The 13,977-nt window shown below is 35.6% G+C and overlaps 1 protein-coding gene across 3 annotated transcripts in view; it reads left to right on the top strand.

The window, feature by feature from the left end:
* Positions 1 to 13,301, top strand: part of DSC3 (desmocollin 3) — a 41,920-nt gene extending 28,619 nt beyond the window's left edge. The window contains exons 13-17 of one of the 3 annotated variants that reach the window (XM_060119538.1): positions 682 to 903; positions 3,075 to 3,196; positions 7,190 to 7,432; positions 9,485 to 9,527; positions 9,605 to 9,690. In XM_060119538.1, the coding sequence (XP_059975521.1) occupies positions 682 to 903; positions 3,075 to 3,196; positions 7,190 to 7,432; positions 9,485 to 9,511 (614 nt within the window). In that variant the 3' untranslated portion in view covers positions 9,512 to 9,527; positions 9,605 to 9,690. Of the gene's footprint in view, positions 1 to 681; positions 904 to 3,074; positions 3,197 to 7,189; positions 7,433 to 9,484; positions 9,528 to 9,604 lie in introns of all 3 variants that reach the window. The other 2 variants (XM_060119537.1, XM_060119536.1) reach the window with 2 other exon arrangements.
* Positions 13,302 to 13,977: the final 676 nt, after the last annotated feature.

Here is a 13,977-nt window from a genome sequence, read left to right as displayed (position 1 = left end):
GGAGCTTTTGGTCAGTTGATAATAAAGTCATTGAAATAAGGTAACAAGTTCATTGGGGAAATAACACTGTTTGTAAAAACTTGTATTGTTAGAATATAGATATGTCTGTGTTTATGTAAGCCTTATACCTAGCCTGGGTGATGTTAATTAGTTTTCTGGTATTGAGATTACTTCCACAGGGAAGGTGTTAAATACCAAGGGTCAGTTGTCCTTTGAGAAATTACCTTATACCTAAAGACAATGGACAGGTACCAGAAGGTAAATGGATAAGAAAATATGAACTTAAGACATCTCTTGTGTGTAACTATTGGTGTTAATTCTTTATGAGTACCATAAACTGGTACTTTAGAGAAATGCTTGGAGTGTATGTCAAGAGCCAATCTAGCATCATTAGCTTGTAGATAAGGGAGGAAATAAGGGAATACTAAGTATTGCTGAAAGGCTGCTGGGTCACTCCAATGCCAAATTATTTTTATTTAAGCCTCTCTTCTAAAAAGTTACAATGGGCAACATACATCTGGTGATATTAGTGCTTGAAAATGTCGAAGATTGTCATCTTTTTTTATCCATTTTCACATGGAAGGTGGTTCCTTGAGAATAGTGTCTTTAAAAATAGGTGTGGTGGAACAGATGTTAAAGGAGGAATCAATGTTCATTAAAAATATAATTCTTTTCTTTCAGATACAGCTGCCCGTCTTTCATATTTGAAAAATGCCAAATTTCAAGAATATTATATTTCCGTTATTGTAAGTGATAGAGGCCATCAATCTGCAACAAAAACCTTGAGAGTGGAACTCTGTGATTGTATTCGTCCAGATCAATGTCGCACGACTGCACCGAGTGCAGGAGTACTTGGCCACTGGGCGATCCTTGCGATACTTCTGGGTATAGTATTGCTTTTCTGTAAGTCCTTTTACTTACCTGACTTTAAAATATAAAATAAATATCTGAGTGCAGGAAAAGGTCTTTAAAAAGAAATCTTGTCCAGCTATCTGTCAGGTGTGAGTCCCCTTTACAAATTCTTTTTGTGTTATTTTCTGAGTTCTGAATGAATATTTTCTGTGAGAAGAAGCAAAATCCTTTTTGAGATCAAAGATTTCATACTTGGACAGAACTGTTGAAAATTCCTTAGATTTTGCCGAACCTGTCAATGTATAGCTTTTATTTCTTGGTCCTCGTACTACCCCTTTTAAGGCTAAATCAAACAATCTAAAACTTCTGCCATATGCAAGTCCACTAAAAGCCACTTTCATGTCATGTCATTTTCATTTCAGCTACAGACTTATGGGAGGTGTTCAAATCACAGCAATATCTCTTCTTGGGTGTATCCTACCAGGTTAATTAAATTCTATTAACCTCCTCCTAACCAGTTGTGTAGTTCCCAATGGTGCCCTATTTTTTTCTTCTCTTTTCATTTCCATTCAATCCTTCAGCTTATTTTAGCTGTTGTTCCTTTATTCTGTGATAGGACTAGTGGTTAAGAGTAAGACTCTGGAACCAGACTGTCTGAGTTTGGACCCTAGCTCTATTATTTGTAAGCCATGTGACCTGGGGCAAGTTACTTCACTGTGCTTCAGTTTCCTCATCTGTAAAAAGGTATAATTGTAGTAGGTTATTTTATGGGGTAGCACCGGAGATTCATTGAGTTAATGCACGTGAAGAGCTTAAAACAGTGCATGGTACATTTCTAATAAGGGTTTATTATTTTTTATCAACTCAAAATATATATATATATTGAACACCTACTATATACCAGAACTGTCTAGGTGCTTGGGATTCATCAATGAACAAAGCAGACAAAAGCAAACAAACCAAAACAAAGTCTTCCTTGTGACAGTAAAGTAATAAATAAATTAAATGCTGTGAAGGAAAAAAATAGAGCCAGGTAATTAGGGTCTCTGGTGCTGTAAAGTGTGTGTGGGTGAGTGCAGGGGATGGGTGCTAGTGATAGTAATTTTCAGTAGATGGTTGGTCCAGCCTAACTGAGAAGGTTATCATTGATGGTTTTTGGAAAAGGTGAAAGAGTCAGCCAAGAATACTTAAGGAAGAGCTTTCAGTCAGAGGAGAAAGTCAGTTCAAAGGCCCTAAGGTGAGGGAATGCTTGAGAGATCAAGGAAGGCAGGGAGACCAGTGTGGCCTGAGAGTAGAGAGAGGATGAGGGAAGAGGAGGGAAGAGGAGTGTAGGAAATGGAACCAGAAAGGTAACAAGGGGCCACACAGAGTTGGCAAGTGTTGGTACACTTTTTCTGTGAAGGACAAGATAGTATATATTTTAAACTTCGCAGTCCATATGGTTTCATTTGTAACCAATCAAATCTGCCCTTGTAGCAAGAGAGCAGCCATAGAAAACATTTAAACCACAGGCATGGCTATGTTCCATTAGAACTTTATTTATGGACACTAAAATTTGAATTTCATATATTTTTCCTGTGTAATAAACTATTATTCTTTTGATTTTTTCAGTCATTTAAACATATAAAAACCACAGCTCATGAGTCATACAAAAAATAGTGGGCTGGATTTGGGGCCATAGGTTGGCAATCCTTGGTATAGGGGCTTGTAGAACACTGTAAAGAGTTGTTGCTGTTAGCTTTATCATCATGTATTTCAACCTCCCACAATTATGATGCAGAATGAAAATTCTGAATAGGCAAAATACAAAGTAAGTTTAATTAAGATACTTGGAGAGAAATCTATTCTGGGAAGAAAAGTCTGCTTTGTTATCTTTTCATATTGGCAAACCATTCTTTTGGGAATCAGTAAATCTCTTTAAAGACTTTGTCTTAAAAAATGTCATTGATTTTTTAAAAATTCATGATTCAAAATACTTAAATGATGGGTGGAATTCAAATTCTTGAAGATATGTGTATCAGAATATACATATAATCACTTTAAATGTTAAAATCTAAGCTAAATCATGGCCTGTTAATTTAGAAGGGCCAAGGTAATTTGTGGGACACCATGCTCAGTGACTTGTTTTCCTCCTGTGCACCTTAGGTAATAAGAAATAAAAGATGAGTATTTTATTGTGTGCATGTTAAACATTTTTGTTTTTGTTTTTGTTTTTAACTCAGCTGTATTGCTAACTGTAGTATGTGGACTTGCTAGTGCCAGAAATAAAAAAAGTTTTCCTGAAGATTTGGCACAGCAAAACTTAATCATCTCAAACACAGAAGCACCTGGAGATGACAAAGTGGTAAGTAATTTTTCTTTTGAATTTTTGAATTTTATTTTATTTTTTTTATACAGCTATTTATCTCTGAGTAGTTCCCACAATTTCTTTAACTCATCCTTATGAAGTTATTTCAGAATTTAGGAGTTAATTTCTATTTTTCATTTGATCAGATTCTGTAGACATAAATATGTTATCTGTCAATATTCAAATATTTTTGTAGGGCATTTATTAAACCAGATGTATTGTCTTAGTTATCTTTTTTCTACTCTCTAGTGTTATGGTTTAAACCTTGTTATTTGATGTTGTGAATTTATTATAAGAAGAATCTTTTTGACTGCTCTCTACAATGTATATTTTCAGTTATTCTTTGTTTATCTAACTCTTTGACCATTTATAATAGGAAGAACTTGCTGAAAGTTTTCAAGATAAACTAAAAATATCAAAAAGATATATGTTTTAAAAAAAGTGTGTGTTTTGGGGGGCAGATTGGAGCAATGCTGCCACTTTCTTTTCTTACATATTTCTTGGGACCTCTGAGGTGCTTGGCACTATGCTTCTTGTTCTGCGGGAAGTATGTAAAAAATTATTACAAAGCATGTTCTTCCCTCGAAAAGATTTCAATTCATTCCTGAGAAATTGAAAAATAAATAGGAATGTGACAGTAAACTATTAGCACCAATATGATAGGACACTGGTGGAGTTCAAAGATACTGATGATACATAAGTATATTCATGATATCTGGCTATCAACCAGAAAGGCCTGGTGGAAGAGGTACAGATTACTCTGTAACATAAAGAACATGAAGGGTTTGAAAGTGAAGAGATGGAAAAAAATAGCCTAATGAATAAAAAAGGAGATGACAAAGTTTAGGGATTATTCAACGAATAGTAAATAAATTGATTTGAAATGGAAGAAATGATATTTTGGACTAGAGGCTTGACACTTAGGTTCTGGAGGGAGAAGATATAATAAGAGAGGGATGGGGGATGAAACTTTTTTGTGGCACACTAAGGATTTTGGATTTATTCTCTTAGTAAGGGAGAGCTAGTCAAGGCTTTCTGCACGAAAGTGGCATAACGTGAGCAGTGTGATACTGAATCAGTAGGGTGACCAAGAAGAACAGGAAGACGTTAGGAACGGGGAGGATAAAGGATTAGGATCTTTTGATAATTTAAGCATAAGTAGAGATAACTCTACTAGGATAATGGTTATTGGAAAATTAAAATAGGGATGGATAAGAAATATTTTAAGTGTATAAATAAAATTGTTTTCTTTTAAGTAATAAAATAAAAAGTGGAGTCAATGTGACAGAAGCTATAGCCCGGGACAGTGACTTTATATCAGGCCTTTTCTGTATCTCAAGGTGACGATGCCTTTCTTATTGACTATTTCTCTCACTTCCTTCCCACCATCAGGCAAAATCATGACTCCTCTATGCTTGACATGCCTATGTGTGGAACCCTGTAATTATCTCTCCATTCAGGAAATAGATTTAGCCCCATGATAGTCCTTGACTCATAGTAAGCTCTTATTTTATATCTGAGAATGGAATGATTGAGCTGTACTTAATATTTTTTCTTTGCCATTTGATGCTGGAGTCGGTGGCATTGATTGGCCACTTCACCGTAACATACACCTATTTACCTGTTCTCTATCAGGAACACTTCTCAAAAGGACTTGAAATTGTTAATTTATACCAGTATATAATTTTAGGCATATTTTTGCAAAATGCAACAAAATTGCACGGTGAATGTGTAAGCTCATTTTAACACAATGAGTAAAGATGGTAACTTTAGTTTTGAATCTGAGTTTAAGTCAAAGGCATTCAGATGAGGTTAGGAGTTGTGTGAAAAATCAGGACTGGAAAAGTAAATTTGAAAATCACTGACATGGAGAAGGAGTTGTTGATGCCCTATGAGAATAAACTTGGGGGAAGGAATAGAGATTAGAGAATGTGAAACAGTACTGTGGATTCAGCTTTGATTTTAGTTTATTTTCAATTCTCCCTTTATTAGCTTAGAAATATGATCTTAATATGTATTTATAATGGAAAAATTATACCCATCAAGGAGATTTGACAAACAGGATTTGTGTGTGTGTGTGTGTGTGTGTGATAGAATTTTACTGTAGCAGCAACCTAAGCAAAAAATGTAGGGTAGCAGTGCCACCAAATGGCTACTTTTCAGTTCTCTTTTCTGATATTTTTTTCAAAGGCAGTAAAATAATATGTTTGACTTTTATAGATATATTTCAGATTCAGTAAATTATCTGAACTTGAAAATCTTTGTTTTGATAGAGACTCTGCATATTAGATAGAAAAAATAAATTGGTAATAAGATGACACCATGACACCTGATTATAGTGGAGGTCTTGTCGTGAAAGTGATGGTTTAGAATTCAAACTGACATGCAGAGGTTATTGCTATAACTAAACATCTCACCTATGGCCTGGAGGGTTGGTGTTCAGCTCCAGCATTAAGTTAATGTTTAATCAAGTCTTTTCCATTTTAAAATATTCCCTTGACTCTTTGTCCTCCCCTAGATCCCTCCATACTTCTTTTTCTTTGAAACTGAATTTTTTGAGAGAAATATTTTTTACTCGATTTCTCTATGACATTACTTCCCGATCATTCCACACTCCGTGGAAATTCTTTTGACACAGCTCACCCCTGGCCACTTTTTTACTTGACTCTCATGGGTGCTTACTTTATTTGAACCAGTTCTTACCCTACTTGGATTTTTTCTACACCATTGATCTCCTTACCGTAATCCTCTCTTGGCTAGAGAGTCATGGCTCTTTGGTTCCGTATTATCTCAGTGGCTATTCCAGATCAATTCTGTCACAGCTCTAATTCCTTTATCCACCCTTTAAAACATGATGTTTCTTGTCGTTCTATTCTTAGCCTTTTTTTCTTTTGGTCTGCCGTTTTCTCTGGGTGATATCATTTATTCCCATGGCTTCAACTCCCCCCTACATGGAAGTGACTCCCAGAATTATACTCCAGCTCAGATCTCTCACCTGAGCTCCAGACCACATATTCATATACTTATTTTGGAAATCCACAGGTTTCTTGTTTACCACGTCCAAAATTGAATTGCTCACCCTCCTCTCACCCGCAAGTGCATCCTTCATCCCTGTTTCAGTGAGTCATACCATCTATCTAGTTGCACAAGCAGGACACATAGGAATAATTCCTGACCCTTCCCTTTGCTGCGTCATCCATCTAACCACCAGGAAGCACTCTATGGAGTCCATCCTCTTCTTTTAATCATCCCTGCTTTGACTTTGGCTTAAATCCTTATCGTTTTTCACCTATAATGTTTCAGTGACCTCTCTGATATCCATGACTCTAAACTTGTCTCCTTATTTGTCTTTCACATTATTGCCTAAAATGATTTTTTTAAAAAATATGTCCCTTGCTTGTTTTTAAAACCGTTCTTTTAGTCCCCATAATCTTCAAGATAGTCTAAAAATTTTAGCATGGCATATAGATCTTTATGTCCTCTGGCCTTTTATAACCTCTCTAGCTTCCTCTCTCTCTCTTTGAACTTTCTGTCGTAGGCATTCTCGACAGGCTGAAGTTGGGAACCCCCAAGGAACACCATTTGCCTTTGCCTCTAGACCCTCTTACACATAATGCATTCTTCCTCCTATTTCTCAGTAGGAATCCCTCAGCTCAGAGTTTTCCCAGTTTGCTCCACTTATTTTCTCTGAGTTTGAATTATCATGCTCTTCCTCTGTGTCCCTATAACATTCTGTGTTCACCTGTACATCAGCATAATCACATTCTTAAAGTAATTGTCTATTTTTCTGCCTCATTGGAGTAAGAGCTTCTTGGAGCCACGGAGGGACCATGTCTCTATCTTTGCACCTGATTGGAAAATGATAAATGTCTGTTGAATGAATGAATGAATAAAAGGCTGAGTAAATGAGCTGTCTCCTTTGCCTTCTTGCGACTTTACTTGGAATCCATTTCCTCCCTATATGAACTGTCTTATTTTATTTTATTTCAGTGTTCTGCCAACGGGTTTACGACCCATACAGTCAACAGCTCTAACCAAGGCTTTTGTGGTACTATGGGATCAGAAGTCAAAAATGGCAGGCAGGAAACCATTGAAATGGTAAAAGGAGGAAACCAGACCTTGGAATTGTGCCAGGGGGCAGGGCATCATCACACCCTGGATTCCTGCAGAGGAGGCACCATGGAGATGGACCACTCGGAGTGGTACAATTTCACTCAGCCCCGCCTTGGTGAAGTGAGTTTCCTTGAGTGTTTTGACCCTGCAATTTAAATGTCCAAGTGGAGAACACTAGGAAATTGAGATTAACATATATTTTCAGAAACTTCTTTTTCAGATTCTCCAATGTATCCTTTCTCTCTCACTCTCTGATTACTTTTGCTCCTGCTCTTTGATTTTGTTACAGTATTTGATATAAAAGTTTTTATTTCATCTGTCACATTTCTCTTAATTTCTAAAATCTCATGAAAATTGGAGGATTCTACTATCCCTCACTAAAGTTACATTTCATTTTTAGGTGTGTGTTTATCTCATGAACTCTTAATATAGAAGAATAGGGCCTCCCTGGTGGCGCAAGTGGTTGAGAGTCCGCCTGCCGATGCAGGGGATACGGGTTCGTGCCCCGGTCTGGGAGGATCCCATATGCCGCGGAGCGGCTGGGCCCGTGAGCCATGGCCGCTGAGCCTGCGCGTCCGGAGCCTGTGCTCCGCAACGGGGGAGGCCACAACAGTGAGAGGCCCGCATACCGCAAAAAAAAAAAAAAAAAAAAAAAAAAAAAAAATATAGAAGAATAGGGAAAAAATCTCATTCTCCGCAATCACAAAAATCCCCAAATCAAATCTGCATCTCTCTGTGAAAACAAAGCATCTGTACAGAATTCTGGAGTGAATATTAAATAATATGGTTCATATGAACTATTTTTTCATGTAAAAAGCATCATGCATATATAAATTGTTTTCTAATTCAGAGGAAAGCAAGGATATGAAAGATAGGGGGGTTCAAAAAGGGATTTTCATTCCTGGCAGCACATCAAAATTCCCTGGGAAGCTTTTAAAAAATAATAATGCCTGTGCTTCACCTTGAAAGATTCTGATTTTAATTGGTTTAGCTTTTTTTTTTTTTTTTTTTTTTTTTTTTTTTTTTAAGCTCCTCGGGTGATTCAAACGTGCAGCCTGAGTAGAGGACCACTGAATTAAGTATTCTTTCTGGTACTAAGTTTTCACTTCCTTTATCAGAGAGTACCAGTGCTGTTGTAATACAAACACTGGTCCAGAAACCCTAAAGCCTTTGATGGACTGCAGATGGGCAACATTCTGTGACATGGCTGTAGGTTATCATAGGTCCACAGCATATTTTTTTTTTTTATCAAATCCAAGTGTTAATCCCTTTTCTGTTTCTAGACAGTCAGTAGCCATGTAAGATCAGGCTGAGGAGGAGGGAAGCTTAAGAAACCTTCTTAGAGGTGTTCTCCAATGTGCATGTCAGGTAATGGGATGTGAGGCTACAATGGTCATGAAGAGAGACACTTGCTAATGTAAGCCAAGGTAATAAGCGCTGGTTTTGAGAGGGGATGGGTACACAGGTGAGAAAGGGGAGAGGTGCACGAGTTTGACAAGTTGGCAGACAGGCTAGTGACAAACAACAAGGGTAAATGTGGCTGAATGCTTGGCCTCTATTCTGGCCAGGTTTTTGCAGTGTGAGTTATCTTGATTATTTTAAATTTCACTGAAACTTTTTGGTACATCTTTTTATTTTGCCATGTTTTGGCTCTCTCGGAAGCTTGATTCTGAAGACAATGTGGTAATGTTACCAACATTATATCTGCAGATAATAGCGATTTTAGTTTATTGAACATGTACTATGTGCTGGACATAATAAGAATATTTTTCATGCATTATTATTTCATCATTTAATAAAGATCCTGTGAGATAGTCATTGTCTGTATTCCTACTTTAGAAATGAGGAAACTGAGACTTAAAGATGTTCAGTATTATAACTTGCTCAAAGACATGTAGCTAGTTGGTAAAGCCAAGCTATGACTCCAAATCAGGACTGCTTGACTATCCAAGCTCAAATTCCTAACCACTATGCATATTGCCACCATTTTGTGGACTAGCCTGGCCTCTAGATATCAAATTTAGGGATAAGAATTTAATAATAATTTAAATGTACTTAAATATAATGTGTATACATAATTTTGGATTTGTATGGATCACTAGAAATGTAAAATATACTGACTTTGTGGTATGGCTGTGATATAGACCAACCATGTGCATTTTTTGTATGTAGGAATCCATTAGAGGACACACTGGTTAAAAATTAAACATAAAAGGTAAATAAAAAATAAATTTTATGTTTATATTTCAGTGTTTAAAACAATAATACAATCCCTTTTTTTAAATTTTACAGAAATTGCATCTATGTAATCAGGATGAAGACCACATGCCATCTCAAGATTATGTTCTTACGTATAACTATGAAGGAAGAGGGTCTCCAGCTGGTTCTGTAGGTTGCTGCAGTGAAAAACAGGAAGAAGATGGCCTTGACTTTTTAAATAATTTGGAAACCAAATTTACTGCCTTAGCAGAAACATGCACAAAGAAATAATGTTACAGTGCTACAATTAGATATATCTTTGTCAGACATTCTGGAGGTTTCTGAAAGGGATATTGTAAAATTTAATTTATATCTAGATATCTAGATATATATGAATATGAATATATATGAAATTTTCTAAAATTTTTGAATTATGCTATGTACCAATTTGCACTTTAAAACAGTTTGTTACTTATCTTTTCAGGAAGTTTAAAATGTTAAAACAGATTTTGCCTCTTTTACTGCTGAGTAAATAAACAACCAGCAAATCTCATGCTATAGCACTGGAATTAAGGTCTATAAAGGACTTCCTCTTCTTTGCATATATTTTTCCAATAAATACATTGGCTAAATATTAGTCCAACAATAGAAGCTGTATTTGACTGACTATAGTAGAACAGCTCTCTGGGCTAGAAATTCCATTCTTATTCCAGATTTAGATAAAAGTAGAATATTAATCATTATGGCAAATTATGTTGGATATTTTTAGCTCTAAAAAATCAACAGCACCTGGTCATTTGCTCTGAAGCCTACTAGAATTTTGTTTTTCTTCTGTGTAGCAATTAGATCATGAAGAGCAGTTCTAGATACTAGATTGCCCTAATAAGGTCTCAAAAACACAGAGCCACAATGTGAAAACTAGACCAGGAAAGTGTAGACCAAAAAAAAAAAAAAAGTGTTGTTTTTATACTTTTGAAAGTGTGTTTTATGGTTTACAAAAGTATTGTTATGAGGAATATATCTAAGTTTCCTTAATCTCGAGAAAGAAAACTATATTCACCATACAAAGTCATTGCCAGTATTTTAATGTAAAGATCTTCTGTTGAGATTGTAATCACAAGTCTTTTTCCTGAGATTCAGAACTACCTTTGATAACTTGCCAGTAATGAGAACTACGCTGAGAAAAAGTTGCTTTTCTTCTCTTGAGAATTATACTTTCATATTTTCATTTGAAAGTTTAGCACATATGGCTCTTTATTTTCTCTCAACAGTAGTCATTTGCAATTAGAATATCTTATCCTTAGATGGACTGTAGTTACGCCATTGAATCAGTCTGAAGAAACAGACTCCCATCGTAGTTATGGTAGCAATGAGCATTAACATTCATTTCTATTCACTACCATTTTCAAATAAAATTATTTGAAAATAATTATTATTCCTTATTAAAGCAGGTAAATATTACACAATGCTATAATGAATCAAATGAATATAGGGAAACTTAAACCTTAGGTGCAATTTAATATCTTCCAAGGTGTTGCTTAAATTGTGTGCTTCTCAAATTTGTTCACATGCTACAGCCTCTGGAAGGCCTTGCAAAATTCCCCAAAGCAATGACGTTTAAACTTAAAATAATTAACATCTAATCTTATGATAAACCTAATAGCACATTATTATATACTCACTTCAAATGATAGTTTAAAAAATAGACAACAAATAATAGGTACCACTAGTTGAAGAAAAGTTTGAAAGAAAAATAATTAAGACTAAATTAATTTTAAAATTTTGTAGCCATGAAGAATTGGGACTTGCTCCCCATACCCGACCTGACCCCTGCAAAAAAAAAAAATTCTTTATTTTACTTTGTAGGCAGAATTTGTTGAGCCAGCCCATGAAGTGGCAATGTTCGATAGGAATACAGTTTGAACCGGATATATGTATATATATACACATACATACATATTAATATTTATTGATTAATGGTTAAATATATAACCACTAATCATTAATGGTTAAATCATCAATCAATGCAACATTTAAAATAAAGTGGAAAACAAAGTGAAAAACCATTTAAAACAAAGTGAAAAACATTTAATTTTAAATGAGGGGGAGTTGTGGTGTGTTCTATAATAGAAGTCCAGGATTTAAAAAATAGAGAACTTATGTTTGGTTCTTAAGTGCTGCATGATAACTAAGCTTATCAGGAAATAGTTCATTTACATTTATGTAATTTGTTTAAAATTGTATACAGTTAATTAAGCTTTTCTGGTTTCAGTGGAAAGGAAAGAAGGGATCACGTGGAACAGTAGATTTGCTTTGCAGTCTCCTTCTGCATCTACAGACTGGGAGCAAACTGGTGACTGTCTATCACAGCTAGGGCTCCTTGACTTCCAGTGACAGGTTTCCAGAGATGAAATGTTTTTCTTGGAGCTAACACTAAAAACTTCTTTTAACCTAATTCTGGTAAAAATAAATCTTCTATAACCATTTTCATTGTCTCTCCTACCAATCGACATTTAAAAAAATTTAGAGCCAAACAACCATGTTCTCTGGGTCCGATTTAAAGGCTAAAGGGGGCTGGGGTGGGGTAAATCTTACAAAAGTGGGCATGACTGTCCTAAGACCTCAAATCTGTCACCTTTATACTATATACTTTATAAAATGTCATTTCCCTAATCACTGCCCTGTTTTAAAGAGACAAATTGATTCAAGTAAATCAGCCCTCCCATCAGGCCCCCTTTCTTTAATCTCTCTCCCAACCTTGTCAATAACACTTAGCTGGCAAATACTCCGGGCTGTCAATCACCCTTCAGTATAAATTACTTTTTACGGGTTTGCTTTCTTACGGGGATTTTTTAAATACTAGAAGAACTAAGAAGTTTGAATTCATGAAAGAAAAAGATCACATGGTCAGGTGGGGACACAGAGAACTCTAGGAGAGGGCAAGCCCAAGTGGGGTATTTGCACAGTCAGAGAGGAACATGAAAACCCAGGCCTTCAAGGGCAAAGAGGCCACAAAAGGAACATGAGTGGTAAACACTGAAGCAACATTGTTTGTTTCTTAATTTGTCCTAGGCCAGGCCCTTCCTTTTCCTTTTTTCTCAGGCCAGTGGCAGCTGCCATTTGAGTTTGATGAAGTGTCACCAACCCTTTCTCTGCCTCAGCTTATTTGGAGTGTGGAATCAAGAAGAGAGCTGGCTCCTTGCTGAGTCTGAAAGCGTTTTCAGGATGGGCCTGAACTGGTTGTGCAGGACAAACGCAGCATTCATGGGGAATACTGGATTCCTAATGTAGCCCTCTGGTCACTGAGATGTCTTCAATTAAACAGGTGTCTGAATTTTCTATTTGATGCTCCATTTTCTGTTTTCTAATTTGCTCCTGAAACCTAGCTTTTTAGACTTAGACATTTTAAAGAGTAATTTTCCTTTTAAGGGCTTCTTATTTTTAATGTAAACATTTTTAATATATAGTATTCTTCTTTCCTTACATGTTTAAGGTGAAAATTATGCTATTTTAGTGTGAAAGAAAATATCTTTTTGAAGCTTTAATTTTTCTTCCAGTGAATGTTCTTGAATTTTTATGTAAATGTACAAATTATTTTTTTCTTATTTTTGTAAGGAAGCAGCTAACTATCTTTCTAAAATGCAGTGAGATTTTGCAACGTTTTTAACAGAGCTTTAATTTTGCTGTTCAGAGAAGTTACTTTGCTTTTAGAGAAACATGGCAGGTTAAAATAAGCAAAAATTTAATGTGTAAAGCAATATTTACAGATCTGGGATATAATAAAACAATGTTAACTTTATTTCTTGTCTTTGCTATTCTTAGAGATTAAATTATTCCAAGGTGGTCATGCTGCAAAATTGTGCTTAAGACTGGAATGGAAACAGATCTTTAGTAATAGTTTCATTGTATTTATAGAGAAATACTTTAGAGAAGGGGTCATTACCAAATTGTCAACATCATTATACTATTTGGGAGAAGGTCACCATTTGGGGCACAACTTTACAAATGATAGCTGTCTGCTAACTGTCTGTCTATATATCTGTCTAACTATCAGCTGATTTTGACTGGTGAAGAAGTATTGTAAGGTTGTAATTGCGGAATGTTCCAGAATTAATACAGTGATACAGGATTCTTACTTGGAGGAGCAATGTAGTCAAGGAAAAACATTATGAGTTAAAAAAAAATCAAGCAATATTCCATTCTTCGTTCCACATGTCCAGCAGAATTGGTTTGGTTAGATTTGGGGTCATAGTGGCTGAGAAGCATGGAATCTAGAGTCAGACTGTTTGAATCTGAATCCTGGCTCTGCCACTTATTAAGTGTGTAACTTTAGAAAGGCTACTTCTCTTCTAAGTCTTAGTTTTCTTATCTTTAAAATCAAAAAAGCAATACCAACTTTACAGAGTTGTGGGGATGATTAAATGAATTCATATATTTAAAGCATGTAGAACATTGCCTGTACATAG

This window comes from Mesoplodon densirostris, chromosome 15 (assembly GCF_025265405.1).
Source record: "Mesoplodon densirostris isolate mMesDen1 chromosome 15, mMesDen1 primary haplotype, whole genome shotgun sequence".
NCBI classification, from domain to species: domain Eukaryota; kingdom Metazoa; phylum Chordata; class Mammalia; order Artiodactyla; family Ziphiidae; genus Mesoplodon; species Mesoplodon densirostris.
Note: the sequence above shows the minus strand (reverse complement) of the source record. Positions and strands in the feature narration are given on the sequence as shown.